This window comes from Pelmatolapia mariae, linkage group LG9 (assembly GCF_036321145.2).
Source record: "Pelmatolapia mariae isolate MD_Pm_ZW linkage group LG9, Pm_UMD_F_2, whole genome shotgun sequence".
NCBI classification, from domain to species: Eukaryota; Metazoa; Chordata; class Actinopteri; order Cichliformes; family Cichlidae; genus Pelmatolapia; species Pelmatolapia mariae.
In genome coordinates this window covers 36068388-36094038 of record NC_086235.1, presented here as the reverse complement: position 1 = coordinate 36094038, position 25651 = coordinate 36068388, and the positions used below count along the sequence as shown (strand labels likewise).

The following is a 25651-nucleotide window of genomic DNA, read 5'->3' as shown; positions in this document are numbered from 1 at the left end:
CAAACCAGCATTCCTCCCTGTCCAGGATGTGTACATCCTCATCATTGAAAGAGTGTCCACTGGCCTGTAGGTGTAAATAGACTGCAGAGTCCTGGCCTGACGAGGTAGCTCTTCTGTGTTGTGCCATCCTCTTAGCCAGAGGTTGTTTGGTTTCCCCGATGTATAAATCCTGGCAATCCTCCTGGCACTTAACAGCGTACACTATGTTACTCTGTTTGTGTCGGGGGACCCGATCCTTGGGGTGGACCAATTTTTGGTGCAGCGTGTTTTGGGTTTTTTAGAGAAATCGTGTCTTAACTATTCCAATATTCCTGACACATAAGGGATCACTGTGGGTTTTTGCTTAGTCAGCAGTTGTTCTTCTCTCCTGGATCGGCTGGAGCTTTCTTGAAACGTTTCTCGACTGAAAACCCTACTTCCAGATGAACAGAATCAACGTTTTGGGATATTAACAACAAATTTTATTTCTAACTCATCCACTGCAGAATGATAAATTGAATTTGGATTATTTCAAATTAAATAAATGTCACCATAACCTGGCCACAACCAGGTGCTCCCCAGGAGATTTCAGACAGAGGAGTAACAAGAATTATCAGAAGAGTTGTGTGAGAGCCAAGGACCACTTGTAGGAAGCTACAGAAAGATAGCTCTTCACAGTTCACCTGAAATCAGCAGGTACCATTGTTTCAAAGAGAACAATAGTAATGGACTCAACCACAATGGCCTGTTTAACATAGTCTGGTCGGGCCAAACTTGAACTCTTTGGATGGCAAAATACACACCATGTTTGGAGGACAAAAGGTGCTGCATATCACTCCAAAAGCATCATATGAACAGTGAAGTCTGGAGGTGGGAACAACATGGTAAGGGGCTGTTTTTTTAAGAAACGGCACTGACATGTACAGAGACGGTCTTGATCAAATCTGATGCCATCTTCCAGGATTATGAAGTTGAAATCGGGATGGTTCGGCAAGACAATCCCAAACACACGGGCAAGAAAACTCTGAATTGGTTTCCAAGAAAGAAAATAAAGCTATTAGAATACCAAATCACCTGACCTGAATCCAACTGAAAATCTATGGAAAGAACTAACAGTCAGATCTCATAGAAGAGGCCTACTGACTGTTTGCGTGGAAGAATGGGCCGAATTCACACCTGAGCAATGCATGCGACTAGTTTCTTCATACAGGAGGGGTCTTGAAGCTGTTTTTGTACGCAGTATTAAACAAATTTCAGCTTTTTCAATACTTATTTTACCTGCTGAATGTGTATGCCTGTCCTTCACTGAGTTAGGGTGATTTTCCATCACACAAAATCAACTTTATAATTAGATCAACAGAACAACCTGCTATCTCTACTGTAAAATACATACACCCTGTATAATATAACTTAGGTGTCTGGGTGCAGATTTCCTTCTTTATTTGATTACTCTGAAGTGTCTTGGTGAGTGTTTCATTGTCAAGCCCTATATTTCCTTTTTAATCACAGACATTGGCAGCTGTCTATAGAGGCCTGTCAGCAAAATGGAGAGTGTGACATGTAGAGTACAGAGAGGCAGAGAGATTGTTTCAGACATCAATCTCTCTGCCTTGCCAAGTTTAAATGGTTTCCTGTGTTATTACTTAGGGGGATCTGTTCATTTGTGTTTGGCATTACATATGTAATGCTATTACTGAAGCATTTATCAAACAGACTGCCAGAAATCTGAGTGAGAGTATTAACTTTAAACTCTATTAAAAATAGACTTTTTTTTTTGTGCATGAAAAATTAGACACAACACTGCAATGGGGTGACACCACTTAAATCTGACTCTGCTTCCATTCTGGTGTCAGCTACACACCAGTATGGCTTCAGTAGCTTCCATGGTTGGGATGTTATCATGTTAACAGTACAGGGGTGACTGCAGCTCAGTAGGCAGAGCACCCCACCTACTAATCAGAAGGTTAGTGTTTTGATACCTGGCTGCTCCAGTCTGCATGCCCAGGACAATATTACAATTACAATAGTACAATATTAGAAACTGTCCAATACGGAAGGACAGACATATATAAACTTACCACCAAAAGTAAGAAAATTTGTGTTCAGTCAGTTATTTATTTGTTGTAACAATTCTTCTTGGCAACAAATCTTATACCATTGGAAAGCCTGTTTCTTTCCCCTTAAATAGTGCTGCATTTGTAAAGATAATTCATCTGTGGGTTAAACAGCCTGCGACAGACTGGCGACCTGTCCAGGGTGTGCCCCGCCTCTCGCCCTGTGACAGCTGGGATAGTCTCCAGAGAAGGGGCAGGTCCCGAAAGCATGCTGGACTCTGGCACGGTGACCTCAGGCTTTATCTGCGGAGGGCTCTCCCTTGCTCTGACCGCCAGCTCCAGCCAAGTAGGTTCCTGGCGTGCTTCGACCTCCACCGGGTCAGCCTGATCACATCCCTCTGTTGCTTCAACCTCCAGCTCAGGCCAAGCCGGTCCCCCGGACGCCTCCACCTCAGGTCAAGCCGGTCCCCCAGACGCCTCCACCTCCACCTCAGGCAGGCTGTGTCCTGGCTGGCCTCACCCTGGGTGCCGGAACAGTCCGGACGTCCTCCACTCCAACGCCGTTGGGGAAGACCAGTGGGGGTGTCGGCGGTGTTTGCCAGGACCGCATCCAAGCTGCCGGAATCTAAATCACCTGCATCCCGCGCTCGATCCGGTCCTGGAATTCTTCCTGCTGGCAGCGTGACACTGCTGCCTGCTCCCGCTGTGTGGCCGTCAGCTCAGCCACCATTTGGGCCAGCTCCTTCCCTTGCTGGCCCAGTCCTGGGTCTGCCGTGCCCCCTTCCTGGGTTTCGGCACCACTGTTAACAAAACCACGGCAGACCCAACGACGTGTACATGCTTTTCAGGATCTTTATTGTTCCGGTTACTGTGACACACACGGCTGCAGCTTTCCAGCCGCCAGCCGAACACATCATCAACAACAACAGCTGACAGGACCTAGTACAGACTCTTTATGCTGGCGAGGTGTGATTGCAGATGCCGCTCAGGTGCATCTGCCTCCCCTGCAGTGGCACTGCAGACCACACAATATACAGATTGTACTGTACAGGGTGGGCCATTTATATGGATACACCGTAATAACATTGGAATGGTAGGTGATATTAAAGTCCTGTTTGTGGCACATTAGTATATGTGAGGGGGCAAACTCCTCAAGATGGGTGGTGACCATGGTGGCCATTTAGAAGTCGGCCATCTTGGATACAACTTTTGTTTTTTCAATAGGAAGAGGGTCATGTGACACATCAAACTTATGGTAATGTCACAAGAAAAACAATGGTGTGCTTGGTTTCAACGTAACTTTATTCTGACCTTGACCTTGCTGCACTATATTACTATACATGATAATCAAAAGAGACACCAATTAATTCTCATCAGTGCCAATGCTAATGCTAGCTATCTTACAGTGGCAGGAACCTGTTTCAAATACAGAAGATTTTAGTGTTATTTGTGGTTAGAGGTTTGCCAAGTTCAAGCAAAATAACATTTTTTGCTAGAACAATAATTAAGAACAAATGCCCCAATCCAAATTTTGGCACTTGCACAACTTGACGACTACCCGCTGTTTATCTGAAACAGCACAGCCTGAAACTGGTTACTATGAATGTAAGCAAGTAATGAGAATTTCATGGAAAAATAAATTTGCCCCTTCCTGATGTCTTCTTTTTTGCATATGTGTCGCGCTTACATTTTTCAGATCAACAAATTTTAACATTAGGCAAAGATAACAAAGTCAAATAAAAAACACCTGGAACTAAAACTGTCACCAGGAAAATGTAATTGCCCACTACACCTTATAACTGGTTGTGTGGCAGTGCAACCAGTTATCAAGCAGTTGCAATAACAGGAAATGTGTCTTTTATATCACTGTGAAAGGAATTTGGGCCACTGAATTCCTTTAACCAGGGCACGAACCGGTGGTTCGACATTTTCCTTCAGGATTTTCTGTTAGAGAGCAGAATTCATGTTTCCATTAATTACAACAAGTGACTCAGGTTCTGGAGCAGGAAAACAGCCCCAGACCATTATACTACCACCACCATGTTTGACTGTTAGTATGATGATCGTTTTTATAAAATGTTGTGTTAGTGTTATGCTGAATGTAACAGGAACAAACCTCCCAAAAAGTTCAACTTTTGTCTTGTCAGTCTAGAGAATATTTTTATCATCAAGATATTTTTGGCAGATGTAAATGGCCCTTCCCACATAGGACTTACACATGGCCCACATACTGCAAAGAATGACGGCCCTTTGGTGGCCCAGATCTGGTTTGCCAGATGTGGGCCACACATGGGCCAGCACAAGGCCAGCTGCAGACACACTGGAGGTCCTGTGCTTCAGCGCTGGCCCCAGATGTCAGTCTAATGTGTACCTTAATCAAACCATGTAATAACAACATGTGCCGGAACATAACAGTGCAAAAGTAACATTAAGAAACTCTGTGCAGACAGTGAATGGTCTGAGTCTTATATAGCGCTGTTCTACTCTGCCAGATTACACAAAGTGCTCTATATAGCATGTCACATTCACCCAGTCACACGCTTTCTCTAAACTGAGTGTTTCGTAACTACATTCATACTCTTGACATGCAGACTGGAGGAGCCAGGGATCAAACCACTAACCTTCTGATCAGTAGGTGACCTGCTCTACCACCTGAGCTACAGCCACCCACTGGTAAACATGAGTAAACCGTTACTAGGTTTTGGATAAAGTGTACACTCACAAACCTGTCAAACCTGCATTTGAAACGTTGGCCACCATAGCAGTATAGTATTGCAACATGGCATTTGGGTCTTCTAACTAAAAGAGGAAAATAGGATCATAAACAGTGCCATCATTGCCAGACCTGGCCCATATCTGGATGAAATCTGTCTTATCATGCCAGAATTCAGCCAGCAGTGCCGGCTTGATACCAGATCTGTGTTTAATAGTGTTGCTTTATTTCCAAGTCACTGGTTTAGAAAATATGGTTAAACTGGACCTGCCTAAAACCTGCAAGAGACGCATGATTTTTCACTTCTATAGTGCCACATGACAATACAGCCATGTAAGGACATTTTTGGTATAAAGTACATTGACATAACCTTACAAACTGTCATGGTACTGGGTCATGTGACCCAGTATGTGGGTTTTTAATGTATCATTTTGTATTCATTGGTGTTCTAATTTCAGTTTGGCTCATCTAGTTTATTTCCAGGTCGCTGTTTAGTCCTTTGTTTCTTAAATTCCTTTTGTCACCTCCCCCTGTACTCAGTCTCCCTGGTTCATGCGCCTACCTGTCACGTGTCATGTCTGTGTGGCTCTTGTTATCAAGTTCGTTTTATGTCTATGTCTCCGTGTTTCCTGTTTTATTTTGAAAGAGTCTGGTGTTCTTTGTTCACTGCATTTAGTTTTACTCTCCCCTGTGTTGTCATTATCCCCGTTTCTCAATATGCGTACTTGTGCGTACTTGCGTTCTCGTGTACTCGTGATACGTCATCAGTCGGAGACCAAGTACTGTTCCAATTCGAAGTACGCATCAAGCCGAGAACGCGAAAAAGTCCCGGATGTGTTCTCGATCCGCCCGTTTTATCGAGCATGCATCGGTGGTGACTTGTGTGGACTTGGTACAGCTAAATATCCCAGAATGCATTTCGTCCAAAACTCAACAGCGGACTCCCGGCACATTGTTTTCAACGCTTCTTTCAACGTTTCTCACTACTCAGGTTAAACAAACCCCAGCAGCTGTCTATAGTATTGAGTGTCCACTAAAATAAAAATAGAAGCGTTCTAACATCTCACCTGCTTGTTTTTATTAAGGTATGTACACGTATGTACATGTACACTATTTTTATTAATAGAGGTTTCACTACTGAGGTTAACAATGATATATACAGTCAGGTCCATAAATATTGGGACATCGACACAATTCTAACATTTTTGGCTCTATACACAACCACAATGGATTCCAAATGAAACGAACAAGACATGCTTTAACTGCAGACTGTCAGCTTTTATTTGAGGGTATTTACATCCAAATCAGGTGAACAGTATAGGAATTATGACAGTTTGTATATGTGCCTCCCACTTCTTAAGGGACCAAAAGTAATGGGACAATTGGCTTCTCAGCTGTTCCATGGCCAGGTGTGTGTTATTCCCTCATTACCCCAATTACAATGAACAAATAAAAGGTCCAGAGTTCATTTCAAGTGTGCTGTTTGCTTTTTGAACCTGTTGCTGTCAACTGCCAGGATGAGATCCAAAGAGCTGTCACTACCAGTGAAGCAAGCCATCATTAGGCTGAAAAAACAAAACAAACCCATCAGAGAGATTGCAAAAACATCAGGCGTGGCCAAAACAACTGTTTAGAACATTCCCAAAAAGAAGGAACGCACTGGTGAGCTCAGCAACACCAAAAAACTAGGAAGACCACGGAACACAACTGTGGTGGATGACCAAAGAATCCTTTCCCTGGTGAAGAAAACACCCTTCACAACAGTTGGCCAGATCAAGAACACTCTCTAGGAGGCAGGTGTATGTGCGTCAGAGTCAACAATCAAGAGAAGACTCCACCAGTGTGAATACAGAGGGTTCACCACAAGATGTAAACCTTTGGTGAGCCCCAAAAACAGGCAGGCCAGATTAGAGTTTGCCAAACGACATCTGAAAAAGCCGTCGCAGTTCTGGAACAACATCCTATGGACAGATGAGACCAACATCAACTTGTACCAGAGTGATGGGAAGAGAAGAGTATGGAGAAGGAAAGGAACTGCTCATGATCCTAAGCATACCACCTCATTAGTGAAGCATTGGGGTGGAAGTGTCATGGCGTGGGCATGTATGGCTGCCAGTGGAACTTGTTCTCTTGTATTTATTGATGATGTGACTGCTGACAAAAGCAGCACAATGAATTCTGAAGTGTTTCGTGCAATATTATCTGCTCAAATGCTTCAAAACTCATTGGACGGCGCTTCACAGTGCAGGTGGACAACAACCCAAAGCATACTGCAAAAGCAACCAAAGAGTTTTTGAAGGGAAAGAAGTGGACTGTTTTGCAATGGCCAAGTCAATCACCTGACCTGAATCCGATTGAGCATGTATTTCACTTGCTGAAGACAAAACTGAAGGGAAAATGCCCCAAGAACAAGCAGGAACTGAAGACTGTTGCAGTAGAGGCCTGGCAGAGCATCACCAGGGATGAAACCCGGCGTCTGGTGATGTCTATGTGTTCCAGACTTCAGGCTGTGATTGACTGTAAAGGATTTGCAACCAAGTATTAAAAAATGAATGTTTGATTTATGGTTCTTATTCTGTCCCATTACTTTTGGTCCCTCAAGAAGTGGGAGGCACATTTGCAAACTGTTGTAATTCCTACACCGTTCACCTGATTTGGATGTAAATACCCTCAAATAAAAGCTGACACTCTGCAGTTAAAGCATGTCTTGTTCGTTTCATTTGGAATCCATTGTGGTGGTGTATAGAGCCAAAAATGTTAGAATTGTGTCGATGTCCCAATATTTATGGACCTGACTGTAAGTCACTTAGATCACTTCTAAATGTTAATGTTTGGTTTATTTCAGTGTTTTATTTGTCCCTGAGTAAACCGTTTTGGCTGTGATTAAAGTTAAGCTTCATAACATATTATTCACAGTTAAATGAAGAGGGGACGGCAGTAGAAACTCCGGACCTGTGACATCATCACCTACGCTGGTCTTCCAATTGTACAAATCTCGCTCCGCCCGTTTTATCGAGCATGCATCGGTGGTGACTTGTGTGGACTTGGTACAGCTAAATATCCCAGAATGCATTTCGTCCAAAACTCAACAGCGGACTCCCGTGCTCGCGTTCTCGGCGAGTCCGTACTCCCGTGCGTTCTCGGCCAGTACGTACTCGCCGAGAACGCGAGCACGTACTCGCCGAGAACGCGAGCACGTACTCGCGTACTTGAGAATTGAGAAACGGCCTATGTTTCATTCTAGTCAGCTGTGTCCTCATGTGTCTCCACTTCCCCTGATCACCTCATGTGTGTATCTAGTCCTCAGTCTTGCTGTGTTCAGTGTCGCGTCATCTGTGTTATCTCCCCTACCCCTTGTCACGGTTTCCCAGTCAAGTCCTAGTAAGTCATAGTTTGTATGTTGTCTAGTCATAGTATAAAATCACAGTAAGAGTCATAGTTTCCCTGTCTATGTTCAGGTTTTCCCTCAGTTACTTTGTTGTTTTTTTCCGTGTTTTGAGCCCTAAATAAAGGCTCGCCTTTCATTAAGTCCAGTTTTGTCTCCTGGCCTCTCTCTGCTCTTGGGTCCTCAACGCACTCCACACAGTCTGCCCCGCCAGTCTGTGACACAAACCAATTCAGGCCAAAATATTTAGTTCTGATTGTTTATCTGTATCTGAGAAAATGGAGCAATTACAGCTGATTCAACAGACTCTGGATTGCTGTGTTTGACCCTGGTATTGCTGTAATGACTAAGACAACAAGAGGAATAATTTTCATCATCTTCTTGGAGTTGCAGTATTGTGTGTGTGAGGACTTTTGTGTGTCAGTGTGTGCAAACTGCCTGTATGTCCTGGATACACACATTGGCCTGTGCTGAATGACCTATATAACAGAGACAATCTGTTTTCCTCACCATGCAGGCAGGCAGTGATCGTCCAAAGCCATGCATCGATCACTTATGGGCATTTGGGTAGACATTGGCTCTGACACAGAAAATTAAACAAATCAGATCATCAGAAAGCATTGGAAGCTTTTTTGAAAGGTTTCATTTTTATGCTTTGCTTAAAGGATAAATTAACAGTCACACAGGATGGCTGTAGGAGGTCATCTAGTAATTGGAAGGTTGTTGTTGCTGCTTCAGTCTCCAGGACCAAATATTCTTGGGTAACATACTAACCCTAAGTTGCTCTCCGATGCATCTACCAGTGTATGAATGTGTGTGAATGTTAGACTGAAAGCACTTGAGCAAAAAAGCATGGAAAAAAGTGTTTGTATGAGGTAAGTTTGATAAACAATAAACTGGACTGGTAAAAAAGCATCACTGCACAGTGCAGGACGGGCCAGAGCCAAGGTAGCTGAGGTCTTTTAACATCGGACAATGCTCAGGATATTCTTTGAGTCTGTGTGACCAATGCCATCCTCTATGCTGTTTCATGGTTTCCAAGATAAATGGCCTGCATTTAAATGGCCTGCAGATAAGGACAATGCTGCAAAATGCCTCCCACCCACTCCATGAGGTGCTAGTCAGTCACAGGGGCATGTTCAGTTAGAGACTAAGATTGCCCAAATGCACCACTCAACAACACAGGAAATCATTCCTGCCTGTGGCTATCTCACTGTACAAGCACCTTGAGGCAACCGTTGTTGTGATTTTGCGCTATATAAATAAAATGTGACTGGTCTACCAAAATTACTCCAAGAGCACGTCAACCAATCATCCAGGAGGTCACAAAAGAACCCAGAACATAATTAAGGAACCACAGGCTTCACATGTCTAAGTTAAGGTCAGAGGTCATAATTCAACAATAAGAAAGAGACTGGGCAAAATGGCTTCCATGGGAGAGCTCAAGGAGAAAACCACTGCTAACCAAAAAAGAACACAACAGTGTTACATGTGCCAAAAAACGAATAGTTATGTCTATAACTTCTGTTCCCTGAAGGAGAGGAACGAGGTACAACACATAAGTATGGGATATCACGCCCTCGCGTGTCCTGGCTGAAGAAACCTTTATTCACGCCTTTAAGGCAGATGACGTGTGATGACACGCGCACGGCCCCGCCTGCACATATAGCCGCTGTCATCACAGTCATCCCTCAGTTCGATAGCCGCTCTTCACCGAGCCAAACTGCTCAGTGGGGCCACCTTGTGTTGTACCTCGTTCCTCTCCTTCAGGGAACAGAAGTTATAGACATAACTATTCGTTCCCTTTCAGTCGATTCACTCGGTACAACACATAAGTATGGGACATATATACACGCCCCGCAGAGCAGCCACCGAACCGGAATTGGGCCACTACTTCCTTAGTGAGTGGTAGACCCAGCAGAAAGGACAGTATGAGCCACCGAAGGGGCTGTAACGTCCAACCGATAAAACTGCACAAAACTGTGCGGTGATGCCCAACTAGCTGCCGCACAAATATCAGCTACAGGCACCCCTTTAAAAAGAGCCCATGAGGTTGCCATCCCCCTGGTGGAATGAGCCCTCACCCCGTGGGGCAAAGCAAGACCTCTGGTGCTGTATGCCAGTGAGATAGCTTCTATAATCCAGTGGGACAGCCTCTGTTTGGACAGAGATCTACCTCTATTTGGATTGGCGAAGCAGACAAACAGCTGGTCACATAAACGCACGTTCTGAGTGCGCTCAATGTAGGTGCGTAGCACACGCACTGGACAAAGAGAATGCATCCTCCTCTGCTCCTCAGATGCAAAAGGAGGGGAGCAAAAGCTCAGCAACTCAAACTCCATTGAGCTATAAGATGCAGGCATGATCTTGGGAAAATAGGCAGCATTTGGACGCAATACGACCTTGTGGCCATCAGGAGAAAACTGTGTGCAGGCGGGATGCACAGACAGCGCATGAAGGTCACCCACTCGCTTTGCCGAAGCCAAAGCGAGAAGTAATGCAGTCTTATATGAAAGAAATTTCATATCCACAGACTCAATAGGTTCAAACGGGGGGCTACAAAGGGCCTCCAGCACCAAAGACAAGTCCCAAGCAGGGACACTGGACTTAAGCACGGGTCTCAGCCGGCGAACTCCTTTCAGAAAACGTATGGCGAGGGGATGTGCACCTGGTGTCACCCCGTCAAAGCCAATATGACAAGCAGATATAGCTGCTAAATAAACCTTAATTGTCGAAAATGAAAGGCCCTTATCCAGCAGCTCCTGCAGGAATGACAAAACATCCACAATAGAGCACTGAAATGGGAGAGTGTGGCGGTCCTGGCACCATTGCTCGAAGGCTCGCCATTTGTAAGCGTACAAGCCTCTAGTAGATGAGGCCCTAGCGCTCTGAATTGTCGCTATCACACTAGGTGGCAAACCCTTAGCAACCAAGTTTAACCTCTCAGCAGGTAAGCATGAAGGCGCCACAGATCTGGGCGCGGATGAAACACTTCTCCTCCCGCCTGAGAGAGGAGATCCCTGCGGAGAGGAAGCTGCCAAGAACTCGCTGCTAGCAGGCTGATTATTAAAGGGTGTAACCTCCATTCTCTCACCAGAGGACCCCCCCTGGAGAGAAGGTCCGGCCCCAGGTTCAGGTGGCCCGGGACATGGGTGGCTCTCAGAGACAGAAAATGAACACTGCACCATAACAGCAGAGAGCGAGACAGCCTCAACAGGGGAAGAGAGCGTGTTCCTCCCTGCCTGTTTATGTAAGACACCACTGTTGAATTGTCCGTCCTGACTAAGACATGCTGGCCCTCCAGGACTGGACGGAAATGCTTTAGAGCTAAGAACACTGCTAACAGCTCTAAGTGGTTGATGTGCAGCTGGCGCTGAGCTGCGGACCAGATCCCTCTCACTGATGCACCCTTGCACAGCGCTCCCCACCCTTTTAGGGAAGCATCTGTGGACACCACCTTGCGAAACAACACCCTCCCAATCCGAGAGCCCTGATGCAGCAGCCTGGGCTCCCTCCAAGGACGGAGAGCTAGCATGCAAGACGCGGTTAGCGGCAGCCTCCTCCGGGGATGACGCGATGCACACAGGCGGTGAGAGAGAGTCCAGCGTTGAAACGCTCTCATTTTTAACAGTCCAAGTGGCACTACGGCGATCATAGATGCCATCATGCCCAACAAGCGTAATATCGTCTGGAAACGCAGTCTGCGTCCCAGCTGAAACTGAGCGAGGCAGCGATGAAACGCGGCCACTCTGTGCTCCGACTAACGTGCGCGGCTGGAAAGCGAGCATATTTCCAAACCGAGGAAAGAAATCTGCTGACTCGGGATTAGCGAGCTCTTTTGAAAGTGTGACAGAACCAGTGACAGCTGTGTCTCCGCCTGCTCTCTGGAACAAGCTGCGAGAGCCCAGTCGTCCAGGTAGGCTAAGATGCGAATGCCTCTCTCTCTGAGGGGCGCTAGCGCTGCCTCGGCACATTTCGTAAAGGTGCGAGGAGCGAGCGACAGCCCGAACGGCAGCACTAGGTATTCGTAGGCTACGCCCTCGAATGCAAACCTCAGAAACTGCCTGTGTTTCGGGTGTATAGCCACATGAAAATAAGCATCTGTTAGATCGATTGTCGCAAACCAATCTCCCGGACCGACTGCATTCAAGAGCTGTCTGAGTGTTAGCATCTTTAACCTGTACGTACGTAGATACGTGTTCAAGACTCGCAGGTCGAGGATGGGACGAAGCCCTCCCCCTCTTTTCGGAACAACAAAATAGCGGCTGTACCAACCTTTGTTTGTCTCCGAAGCGGGGACCACTCGTATTGCTCTTTTCTGCAATAGCGCCTTTATTTCCTCTCTGAGTATCATGGCCGCCTCGGTGTTGACAGTCGTGTTTACGACTCCTTGGAAACGAGGCGGCTTGACCCGGAACTGCAACCGGTAACCTATGGCAACAGTTCGCAGCACCCACGGAGAGGGGGCGCAAGCGCGCCACTGAGGGAAGTGAGCAGCCAGCCGGCTGACCTGCAGCACCGTCGGCAGGGCGTTGTCGCCCCCCAGTGTGTCTGCAGGGAACTGCATCACCTGCCTGACCTGCCTCATTCTGCCCGCAGGCTGAGCATTTGTGATTGTTTGAGAATAAACAACACTCTTTATTGATTGTAACATGGGAACATGTACATTCACACAATTTGTTGAAGGCACCTTTTCTGGGGCACAACAATGAAAAACAGCGGGAACACTCGATGTGGTCACCTGAACATTTAACACACCTGAACAGGGAGTTACCTGAGGCATTTTGTGTGCAGGGGTTTTGTGCTTGGGAGACAGTGTTAGGAAAGTGCAGCGCCTTCTGGGGCTGACAACCTGAACAGAACTTAAGCGGCACCTCTTGTGCGGCAACAGAGGGGTAAAAGCAGCATCTCCCTGCTGCTGGACCCCTTCTCCACTCGAAACCACAGCTAGGAGGGCTGAGGCTTCTTCCTCCTGGGCGTCGGGTCCCGCTGGGGGCCCGAGGGTGGGCCTTTGCTCCAGGCCGACTGGCGTGGAGCTCGGGCCGGAGGATGTGCTCTCGCTGGCGGCACACCCACTTCAGCAGTGGGCGCCGATCTCTTGCCAGTCGGCAGAGGAGCGGCGTGCCTGTGAGAGCTAGCTGCGGGCTTGGGTTTCGGCTGACGTCTGGGGATGATGTCGCGCAGAGCTTCTGTCTGCTTCTTCCTCAGATCGAATCTAGCCTGAATGGCTTCAAGTGAATGTCCGAATAACCCAGCCGCAGACACTGGTGCGTCCAGATACACAGCTCTGTCCCTATCCGGGACGTCGGAGAGGGTCAGCCACAGGTGCCTCTGCGCCACTACTGTCGAAGCCATCCCTCTGCCCAGGGAGAGCGCTGCACAGCCAGACGCACGGAGGATGTGATCTGTGGCGACTCTGACCTCGTTAAGAAGAGGTGCCAGCGAGCTGTCATCAGGAACCAGCGATCCGAGCTCCACCAGGCACATTGCCTGGTACGTCTGGAGCATGGTGACGGAGCTCATGGCGCGAGCAGTGCCGGCCTGAGCCCGATAAATCTTCTCCAGCTGCGAAGCAGAGAATCTGCAGTGCTTGGACGGCAGAGTTGCGGGGCCGCCGACACCATGGTTATGGGACGGGGCCAGATAAGCAGCCAGAGACGGCTCCATAGGGGGTGGGTTAGCTAAGCCAGCCCCCTCGGCGCCGTCCAACTCCATGTACTGTCCATAGCCGGGCACAGTGACGCGGGTAGACAGAGGTTTGTCCCATGATGCTGTTAGCTCGCAGACAAAGTCTGGGAACATGGGAAGGCAGTTTTTGGCCGTTGCGGGCTCCGGTGGGAGGAAAAAACCCGCGAACCGCGACGGCTTCTGAGCTGGCGGAGGAGAGGGCCAGTCCACCTGCAGCTTCTCAGCAGCACGGCGAAACAGGGAGAAAAGAGAGGTGTCATCGTGGCCGACCGGCGCAGCAGTGGCGGCACATTGGGCCGACAATGAGCTCTCCTGCTCATCCTCCAACAAACCATGGATGTCCAGGCCGATGTCCAGCACGTCATCATCTTCCTGGGGAGCGCTGGCGGGCTTCAACCCAGGCTGAAGCCCGCCAGCGCTCCTGCATGGTTCCGGCTCGTCATCGGCTAACCCGTCAACATATTCCATGTGGTCAGCCCAGCTAATTGCGGGGACATCGACCGGAAAATCCTCGTCTTCGGACTCGGACGAAGCCGGGGCTCCAGACTCGGAAAGGAGAGGGTCATGCCGTGCGACAGCTGAGCGTCCCAGCACTTTTTCCACAAACGTCATCCGTCTTTCCAGGGTCGAGCGCCGGAGCTGGCGGCAAAACGCACAGGCTTCGGGCTCCGTCAACGCTCTCCTAGCGTGGACGATCCCCAGGCAGACAGGGCAGGCATCGTGCTGGTCGCTGTCGTGCAAAGAGAAACCGCATCCCTGAGGACAGGGGCGAACAGAAGATTTCTGCTTTGCTCGCTTCGGTTTGGAGTCCATTCCAAAACGCAAAGCGAAATGCTGCACAGGAAAACTTGAAATTAGCGCTCCGCGGGCAGCCTACGCACCAACAGCGCGGTGGAGGCTAACACCAACAGGGGCAGTTAAGCTAAGTTCAAGTCGGCAGACAACGGAGCTAACTAGCAGCAGCTAGCTAGCCCAACTCAGCAGAGGTGTTCTCAGCGAGGTGAAGAGCGTAAGAACTGAGGGATGACTGTGATGACAGCGGCTATATGTGCAGGCGGGGCCGTGCGCGTGTCATCACACGTCATCTGCCTTAAAGGCGTGAATAAAGGTTTCTTCAGCCAGGACACGCGAGGGCGTGATATCCCATACTTATGTGTTGTACCGAGTGAATCGACTGAAAGGGAACATCTTGATTATCTCCAAGACTTTTGGGGAAAATATTCTGTGGACTGACGAGACAAAGCTGAACTTTTCGGAAGTCACCTCTTCCAAAAAGTATTTCACAAAAGGACCATCATACCAACAGTAACATATGGTGGTGGTATTGTGATGATCTGGAGCTGTTTTGCTGGCTCAGGACCTAGAAGACTTGCTGTGGTAAATGGAACCATGAATTCTGCTGCATACCAGTAACCCACCTGAGATTGTGAGACCACCAGGCGCTCTGTGGGTTACTGTTGGGAACAGCAAGCGACACAGACTGTGCAGGGATAGGTAACAAGGAAACAAAAGCAGGGATGCAGAGCGGGGCTATCACGTCCAGCAGCGAAAACAACAAAACAAACCCCGTTTCCATCCATCTTTCTCACCAACGCCAGATCCCTCGCAAACAAAACGGAGGTGATACAATCAGAAACAACAAAAGGATTATACTAAACACATATGGCTGGATGTAAGAAAAACTCACAGCTAGGTAGAGTGCAGCATAGACGCTAAGCGCAGCCTCTTTGGACGGGAAAGTCTTGCGGGCACGTAGGATGTCGTCCTGGTTTCCTGTGCAGGCCTCCTGGTGGCTGATGTAGCGCAGGGCCTGCTGGCAACCCAGTGCTGTGTAGTTTGGCTTACAGACAGTCAGGAAGTACGGTGCCAGGTTTCCTGTCACTACCTGCCCTGCGTTGACAAAGATGTCAACAGTGAAGAGGCCAAAGGTGTAGACTCCTGGAAACAAACAAAAAAATGTTAAGACTGACGAGAGAAATACTGCTGTTAGCAGCAACATAGATAGTACTGAGACTGAAAAGTGAGGTGCTAATTAATATTAATGAGATACAGTCAGATTTTGTGAAACTTGATATTCCTCAGTTCAACACAACTCAATATAATTTTATTTATATAGCATCAAATCACAACAAGAGTTTTTTAAGGCGCTTTATATTGTAAGGTGACCCTACAATATTACAAAGAAAAAAGAGAAAACCCCAACAATCAAATGAACCCTTTGAGCAAATGGGAATGAGAAAACTCCCTTTTCACAGAAAGACACCTTCAGCAGAACCAGGTTGAGGGAGGGACGGCCATTTGCCGCGACCGGTTGGGGTTCAGGGAGGAAGACAGGACAAAGACATGCTGTGGAAGAGAGCCAGAGATTAATAATAACTAATAATTAAATGCAAAGAGGTGTATAAACACATAGTGAATGAAACACTCAGTGCATCATGGGAGTCCCCCAGCAGCCTACGTCTATTACAACATCACCTGGTCCAGCCCTAACTATATGCTTTAGCAAAAAGGAAAGTTTTAAGCCTAATCTTAAAAGTAGAGACAGTGTCTGTCTCCTGAATCCAAACTGGAAGCTGGTTCCACAGAAGAGGGGCCTGAAAACTGAAGGTCATGAAGATATGTTGGGACCTGATTATTAAAGACCTTATATATGATGAGAAGAATTTTAAATTCAATTCTGGATTTAACAGGGAGCCAATGAAGGGAAGCCAATACAGGAGAAATCTGCTCTCTCTTTCTAGTCCCTGTCAGGACTCTTGCTGCAGCATTTTGGATTAACTAAAGGTTGGTTTTTAGGACATCCCAATAATAATGAATTACAGTAGTCCATCCAGTAGTTCAGATGTAATAAATGCATGAACTACCTTTTCAGCATCATTCACTTCATTTCCCTAATTTTAGAGATGTTGCCCAAATGGAAGAAAGCAGTCCTACATGTTTGTTTATTATGTGCATTGAAGGACATGTCCTGGTCAAAAACAAATTTCTCACAGTGTTACTGGAGGCCAAAGTAATTCCATCCAGACTAAGCATCTGGTTAGATACCATATTTAAAGATTTGAGGCTGAGTACAATAATCTTAGTTTTATCAGAATTTAAAACTGGACATTAGAGGTCAATCAGAGCTTTTTGGCTTTAAGACATAAAACATGTAAACATAGACCTACAGTTTAACTAATTGGTGTGTGTTATCTGGCTTCATGGACAGATAGAGCTGCATGTCATCAGCATAGCAGTGAAAATGTATGCTATGTCTTCTAATGATGCTGCCTAGGGGAAGTATGTTTAATGTAAACAGAATTGGTCCTAGCACTGAACCCTGTGGAACTCCATAATTGACCTCAGTGTGTGAAGAGGACTCTTCATTTACATGCAGAAATTGGAGTCTATTAGATAGATATGATACAAACCACTGCAGTGCAGTACCTGTAATACCTACAGCGTGCTCTAATCGCTCTAATAGGATATTATGGTCAATAGTATCGAACGCTGCACTGAGGTCTAGCAGGACAAGCACAGAGATGAGTCCACTGTCAGAGGCCATAAGAAGATCATTTGTAACCTTCACTAAAGCTGTTTCTGTGCTGTGATGAGCTCTGAAACCTGACTGAAACTCTTCAAATAAGCCATTCCTCTGCAGATGATCTGTTAGCTGTTTGACAACTACTCTTTCAAGGATGTTTGATATGAAAGGAAGGTTGGAGATCTCTATGGATCTTGTACTCAGAGCTTATTCCTGTGCTGCCGTGATTAGTGCCTCTGTGTGTTCCTTCAGTCCAGCTTTGTCCAACCACTGGTAGGAGCTGGATGTCACCACTTCCTCTATCTGCCGGTGGTGTATACCATGTATGGGCCTCTCCTTCCATGATAGTTCTTTTTCTCCTTGCTCTTCTTCCTTCTTGGGTTTCTTCTGCCTGAGGTATTCACTAAGATGTGGCCATCTTCCTGATGGACTCATGGATGTTCATCGTCTCATCCTGGATAGTTGCTTGGACACTCACTAGTCGTCAGCCTCCTTTCTTTCGCTTAGTGTACAGTCTCAAGGTGCTGGATTTATTTGCCAGCTTATGATTGCAGCAGGTATTTCTAGCTGTCCCCAGTGTCTGCAATGTTGCCTTCACAATGTCACATTACACTTAAATAAATTAGATAAATAAAATTAAATAAAGGCAAAATGCAAAATTGTGTTTTGGTGTTTAAGTCGGGATAATATTACATTTTAGAATTTAATCAGTTGACAATTTATTATTTTTGCATTAATACAAAATTGTAACACTGACAGAATTTTATTGTTATAGCTTTAATGTTGACGCTCCTACCAGTTCCTTTATAATGTGCCCTTTGAAGCCATGATTATCAAAAACCAGTTTGTGGCCTAGTATCAACCCATGCAGTACTATTGTGTGTGTGTGTGTGTGTGTGTGTGTGTGTGTGTGTGTGTGTGTGTGTGTGTGTGTGTGTGTGTGTGTGTGTGTGTGTGTGTGTGTGTGTGTGTGATTGAGATTGAGATATCCATCAGCTTCTGGATATCTCAATCTGTCTCCTCCAGTTGCTACTGTGACTGCACCAATGAGGATACAGCCTGGAGACAAACAGCAGAGGAATAACAGCTTGATGTCTTGGCCCCGACTCACTTCAAATTACATCATATAGTCTAAATGCATCAAACCTGATGTCCTCAGTAGACAGTGTGGGTTGTAAAGAATTTATAAAACTGCTAAAATTGCACAGTCTGTAGGCTGGGTGGCTTTAGCCTAATCATAAAAACGTGGATGGACTGGTTCTTTCACAGTGCTTTTCTACTCTGAGCACTCAAAGAGCTTGACAAAACTTGCCTCATTCGCACAAGCACTTTTTTCCATGCACTTTCTATGCAGGTGCTTTTTATCTAACATTTACATACATTCATACTCTGATGGCTGCACTGGAACCAGTATGTTGCTGCAAAGTTAGCTGAGGTATTTACAAATATCTTCAACCCATCTCTCCTCTGTCCTCACATGCCTGAAGACATCCACCATAGTGCCAGTTCTCTAAATGATTACAGGCCAGTGGCATCAGTAACCATGAAGTGTCTTGAGAGACTGGTGCTTAACCACAGGCTGGCCTCCCATCCACTCTGGATCCTAATCAGTACCACTTCTTTGCCCACTTTGAGATAACTGCAGACACCCCTACCATGCACACCGCCCTGCCCATGGCCTCTTCTGAGCTCAGCCCATGTTTACCCTCCAAGAACACCAGGTTCACAGTGTGTTCAGAGCACTACATCAAAGGAAAGCTGCTGGCCCTGACAGAATACCTGGGAGTGTGCTCAAAGTCTGCGCTGACCAGCTGGCTCCTGTGTTCACCAGACTATTCAACCCCTCCCTGTCACATGCCACTGTCCCTCACTGCCTGAAATCAGCAACAATAGTCCCGGTTCCCAAGTCCACCACCATCAGTGGCCTCAATGACTACAGACCCATTGCACTGACACCAGTGGTTGCAAAATGAAGCACATAAAGGACTGCCTCCCACCCAGCTTCGACCCCCACCAGTTTGCTTATAAGGCAAACAGGTCCACCGAGGATGCAATTTCCACTGCCCTCCACTCTGCTCTGCATCACCTGGAGAATCCTGGGACTTCAGTAACGATGCTCTTCATTGATTTCAGCTCGACTTTCAATGACATCATGCCAGACAGACTTATAGCCAAGCTGGTAAACTTGGACTTCCCCCCACTACATGTGCATGGATCAAAAACTTTCTTACTGACCAATCATTTAATCTATTATAAAAGACCACCTCCATCCTGACCACCATCTATTCAACATCCTGCCCTCTGGAAAAAGGTTCAGATCCATCAGATGCAAAACCAACAGACTAAAGAACAGCTTCTACCTGTGGGCTGTCAAAACTCAGAACTTCTCCCACAGGTCCATCTAAATCCATTCCAGTCACCACTGGCCGCCAAAAAATCCATACATTTAAAATTATGGTAGTTAATTTTACACACACACACACACACACACACACACACACACACACACACACACACACACATATATATATATATATATACATATATATTATCTTCTTATTTATTTACTTATTTATTTTGTTATTATGTGCAATATTTATCAATTCTACTTTTTACCTCTGCATACATTTTTATTCCTATGTTGTATTTATACTATTATTAGGCATTATTAGGCATGTGTCCTATCCTGGCAGTGCACCGTAATTTTGTTGTACATTCTTGTATATGACAACAAATTATTTAGTCTTATGTTATCTACCATAACTAGCATAATTTTCAATATGAGGATTATTTGGCAGAGAGTGTGCTTGGGGCGATTGGTGACTGGAATGGATTTAGACGACACGCAGGTGAAAACAAAAAGGTGATGAGGTGTTGGGACGGTATGGTAGAGGATTTTGAGAAAAGTAATCTGTCCGCAAAACTGGATGTGTTTGCACCAAAGAGGTCCTCCACAGAAGGGTGAAATATTTACACCACAACAACTAACCTAAAAATGAGAGGTTTCTTGACCTTATCGCCAGATCAAGTGTGCACCGTTTCTTCCTGCAGCCTGTGATTAGGCAGGTATTAAATGTATTAGGCAGAAGTTTGATACCTATGTGTATGCACCCAATTTACCCTACCCATACTACCCTCTCTCTTTTCTACCCCTATTGAGGATGTAACATGCCTCTGTGGGATAGGCATTTATCCTGGCTAATGCTATAGCTCCCAATGACAATGGTTTTCTTTCTCAGCACTACACAATGAGAGATACAAACTATTTTTATATAGCAAAACATAATAAATGGCATTTGCAATGATCTGATTTGAAAATAAGAAAAATGTGTGATTCGCACAAGTAACCTCGTTGTGCTGCCTCTTCTGTCTGTGCTTTATCTTCCAACAGAATGATGGTGTTGCGGCACTGGCAAAGTGCTCCATAAAATAACAAGGACAGGACATAAATCATTCAGCTTACTTGTACTTTCAGTGTGAATAATTCCCTCTGTAAGCAGCCTGTTCATCTCCTCTGTTCCTCGCTCCTATGTGAGTCTGCACAAAATCCCCTGCTGCTCACCATCACACACCCACTGTGACCATCATCCAGGTGCCACTGTCCATTCACGCTGCTCCTAACCAAACCAACCAAGCTGGAGGGCTTTAACGGAAATAACAGCTTCCCTCGTACAGGAGCCCAGCCCTCCGACAAGGAAATTACCTACTGACACCGAGTCGGACAACCGCTTCTTACACACACACTGAAAGAGGTGTTTACCACACAAAAACACACATATGTATACGGGGTTCCATGATGTGTTGCTGGGTCAACCACAGAAGCTTTTCCAATCATTGTCAAGTGCCTGTGCTGCTGCAAAACTAATTCAGCCAAGGCTATGAAGTGTGCTGAGAGACGTTAACAGACAGTCGGCACTGCAACAGTTTAGTGTGGCATATCTTTCTTCTTCTTTCACGGATTCTTGTTTTAAATGTCACTGCGTGACTCATTGCCGTTCCTTTGTCATCCCCCATGAGCCACTGAGGCTTACTGCCGACGGGTCATTTTCTTAATAAGCATCAAATAGGTTTTGTCAAGCATCATGTGACTCAGTCACCAAGTGCTCACTGCACAACACATCGTTTTGACTCTGTCCCACTTTCTGAAGCGAGTGTGGAAAATGTGGATGCGCTTTGTGCTACAGATGACTTACAGCGAACCCATCCCCCCTTCTTCCTCTTTGTTGTAGGGAACACAGAGAGAGATGATCAAAATTGCTTATTAGGGCATAAATCTAATGCCTGCTTCAAACAATGCCATGATCTGCCGCAGAGCCGCTGTATAGTTTGTTTGTTCTGTGTAGTCTCTCCTCTCTTGGTGCATATCTGTGTGTCGGAGGGTGAGGACGGTTGAGGCAGTGCACCTCTTATTTGATCTCCAAAGTGCTGCAGTGTGATGTGCAGCAGAGTCACTGTCACTGTTATCACAGTTTCCCAGATCCCCCCAAGTTCACAAGCAACACTTTGGAGTGCTCAGCTGTAGTAAGCTGGTAGAAGTCCTAATACTGGACACAGTGTTAAATACAAAGATGCAACAGCAATAGCAATACACAGTGTGACACAGTGTGAAAGTATCGATTTAACTGTGAAATGTATTTATTGGACAGAGACTGAATTTCAGTTTCATTTTTCCCCGTGGAGCTCGCTGAGTAATTGTGAAGAATTCGTCAGTATGTAGTGAAGAACACATAAGCACGGAAGCTCGTTAACATTTACGTTAGCAACTGCCATTTCTACTTATATATCCTGTTTTTCTCCCCGATGTTGAACAGCTTTTTTTTGTCTCGGCAATTCAACTAACCAGCAGATACGACACCTTCAAGGCAGTGACTTTAGCTGAGTTAGAGGGCTTGTAGAAAACATTGTTCAAGCTAAACAAAGGGTTAGAGTTAGCAGGGATGGACTGCGTCTATCAAAGAATCTAAGAATACAGGAGTAAGGGCAAAGTAAACAGTATCTGACAGGTCTGGTCCAGTCAGACCAACATCTACTTTCATTTCCTACACTAAATTAAACACAAATCAAACTAGGGGCTGCTCACTACACAATTACTCTTTACAACGCACAGTGAGGAGACAGTCCTCTAATTTGAATAAAGTTCTAATAAATAGCATAAGAATGTTTTTCTTATTCTGTTTCCGACCCGCTGCAGGTGATATGACATTCTAAACAGCGTTTAATCTTTGAAAATGAGTTTTTCACAGCAGCAACAATATCACAAATCTCTCTGAGGGCTCTTTTACTCTCCTATTTGTGTTTCTATAGCTGCTTTTGAGAACAGCCCCTTACAATTCAAACTGCTGATAAGCTTCACCAGCAGGCATCATTAAGACAATCAACCATTCTACTTTTAATTACCTCAATGAGCACTCAAAGTGCTGAAGTGCTCAAGTAAAGTAGAAAAACATTATATAGGAAACAGTCCATTAACCACTTACCATCTAGGAACCATGAGTAAGCCTGAGAGCAAACTGCTCTATTAGGAAAATTAGTTACTTTAGAGTATGATGGTGTCACACTCGGATGAGCCACTGAAAACGTCTAGATGAACAGAATCAACAGTACCATGTTTGAGCAATGTTTTAGCCGATACTAATTCATCGTGTGAGCGTGAGAAGCACACAAACATGAGCAATACTGCAGTCCGCCCAACAGCTACAGATGATGCTGACATCAGTGCTTTTTTCAGGTTCCACATTGCTCCTTCAAATTCCAGAAGTTTAGAGAAGACTTCAAGAGACTTTAGCTGAAAAGAAAATACCTTTGTAAGCAGCAGTGGTGCACTTTAAAACAGTTTAAAGCTGCAGTGCAGTGTGTTCCCAATGGGCTCACAACTTTTAAATATTGATGTTATCTGGACTGTTTTACATAATGTCACTTACAGAGTAGGCTGAGCATGAACTTTATAAATGTAAAGTTCAACAAGCAAAGCAAACATACACAGAGGTAAAACAGACTCCTGAAGATGAGTGCACAAGTGCACCACGACCCTCGGCTGTGTTCTAAATATAATCTTCCCCGAACAGCACAGCCTGTGAGTCATTATGCAAAGCTACGCCTGGCCTGAGTGTTAAGGGAAGGCTATGGAGCTGCAAGACGGCTTGGTTCACATCATGCAAATGTTGGCAACAAACATGTGCGAGCATGCATACTTATGCACATGATACACTCAGGCACACATGCAGAAATGCAAACACATGGAATGTGTCACGTGTGAATACTAGCACGCGCTAATATTTGTAAAGACGCAAGAATACAAAAGAAAACACGCAGGAGCCACTGTGGTGACCAAAGTGAGCTGGTCCGTGACAAACACTCTGAGAGGAAGCTGATGCTACTTCATAGTTTTTCTTCATCACACTACAAACGCAGCTGTACAGTGCATCAAAGCGCTTCACTTGTTCCACATTTTGTCTTGTTACAACCAAAATGGATTTGTCTTAGTGTTGTGTGTGTGCTCTCTCATCCACAAGCTCTCCTTGAGTCTGTGTTTTCAGTTTGTTTGTTCCTGCCCTGATCCGTGATTGGATTGTTTACCTGTGAATCACCATCAGTAAGAGCTAAGTTTTAAACTTGTGTCTGGCTTGCTGAATTCTGCATTATGGGTCCTAATCTTGCCTGTCAGTGGTGCACAATAAAGGTACCATCATGGTCCCCTTTGACAAGAGGACAGAGCCTCAAAATAATATCCCAATATTTCAGGGAAAATGTTATTGTGTCCTTTTCAAATAAGCTACTGTCACTGATGGCACTCTGCCTAATTTGCAGCAATATAGTGCCACAGCACAAGCCAAATGTGAGCAGAAAAGTAATGATTTCCCTGGACACTGTTTGGAAGGAGGCCCCGGGGCAGACCAAGGAAACACTGGAGAGGTTGTATGTCTCGGTTGGCCTGGGAATCTTTCCATCCATTTTCTTTAGCTTATCCGGGGGTTAAGCGGAAGAAAATGGATGGAACGTAACTATGTAACACTTCAGTTTAACAATTTCTAAAGTAACCTTGCAACTCATCAGGAGCTGCACAATAAAACTGAAAAATGTGTGTTAGTTTTGTCCCTTCTTAGTTTAGCTCCTGTCCCAGTTTTTTCTTCCATCGCTGTATTTAGTCTAATCTTGTGTGTGTTATCGTTCCACTTCAGTCATATATATTGTCCCAGACTCTTTTTGTCTCTTGCTCAAACTTCAGGTTATCCTCCCTTCATTTTTCCAAGTTCCTATGCTTTCTGGCTGTTATTCCAGTCGCTTTCAGTTTCCTTTTAAGGCATTCATCAGCCAGTAAAAGGCTCACTCAGAGTCCACCCCAGTCTGCTAAGGGTGTCTACTTTTGGGTCCTCTCTCTCCCTGCACTCCATTAATGAAAGTTTGCTGTTTCCAGATTTACCAGAAAGACTTTTCTCACATATTGTACAGATCACTGCTTTGTTGAAGTAGCTCCCTTTTTACTGAACCTTTATCAGAGGTGGACACACAGTTGTCAGTGTCAGACATCTCTGGGTTTGTCTCGTGTGTTCACATTAACACATGGTGTTGCTACAGAAATATCATCATGATATGAGGCTTTCCTTAAATCATGTAAAATTTATACAGAGATTGTCGCAGGTGATTAGTTGTGCTATGCTATATTGGAATAGATCTCTTAAACTTTAAATTCAGGTGTTTTGAGTCCCACTGCATAAAGTCAAGCATCCAGCCAAGCATGTAAATAATGAGTCCTTCTAAACAGGTCACCGAATTCAAGTGTGTACTGTAAAGCAGCGGTCCCCAACCCCCGGCCCACGGACCAGTACCAGGCCGCGAGTCGTTCGGTAGCAAGCCGCAAGAGTTGAAGCTCAGGTATGAAATTTGTGGTTTTCAGGGTTTTTATTGTTAACTCGCTTTCCCTGGGTCTTTTCCCATGTTGAAATATATACGTGTTACCATAGAGACCAGAGAGCATTAAGGGGCGGAGAGGAGGATGTTACTCTCAATGTTGAGGGTATATTTCAGGAGGACGCTGCTAAAAAGTTACACAGTTACACAGTGAATTCACATTTATTATTATATTTACAAAATACCACCCTTTTTTGTCTTGGTCGTATCATTTTATTTTGTTGTATTTATCCGCGACACCTTAAAGGCCGGTCTGTGAAAATATTGTCTGACATGGTGCAACGCAGGTTGGGGACCGCTGCTGTAAAAGGATGCCACCATTGCAAGAAGCCAGTTTGTGAAATTTCTTCCCTCGTATTCCACGATCAGCTGTAAGTGGAAGCATTTAGGAACCACAGCAT

At 45.6% G+C, this 25651-nt stretch overlaps 1 protein-coding gene across 2 annotated transcripts in view; it reads right to left on the bottom strand.

The window, feature by feature from the left end:
• LOC134634915 (phospholipid phosphatase-related protein type 5-like) overlaps window positions 1-25651 on the bottom strand; it is a 123435-nt gene that overhangs the window by 54615 nt on the left and 43169 nt on the right. For both annotated transcript variants that reach the window (XM_063484375.1, XM_063484376.1), the window contains exon 3: window positions 15507-15757. In XM_063484375.1, the coding sequence (XP_063340445.1) occupies window positions 15507-15757 (251 nt within the window). The remainder of the gene's footprint in view (window positions 1-15506; window positions 15758-25651) is intronic.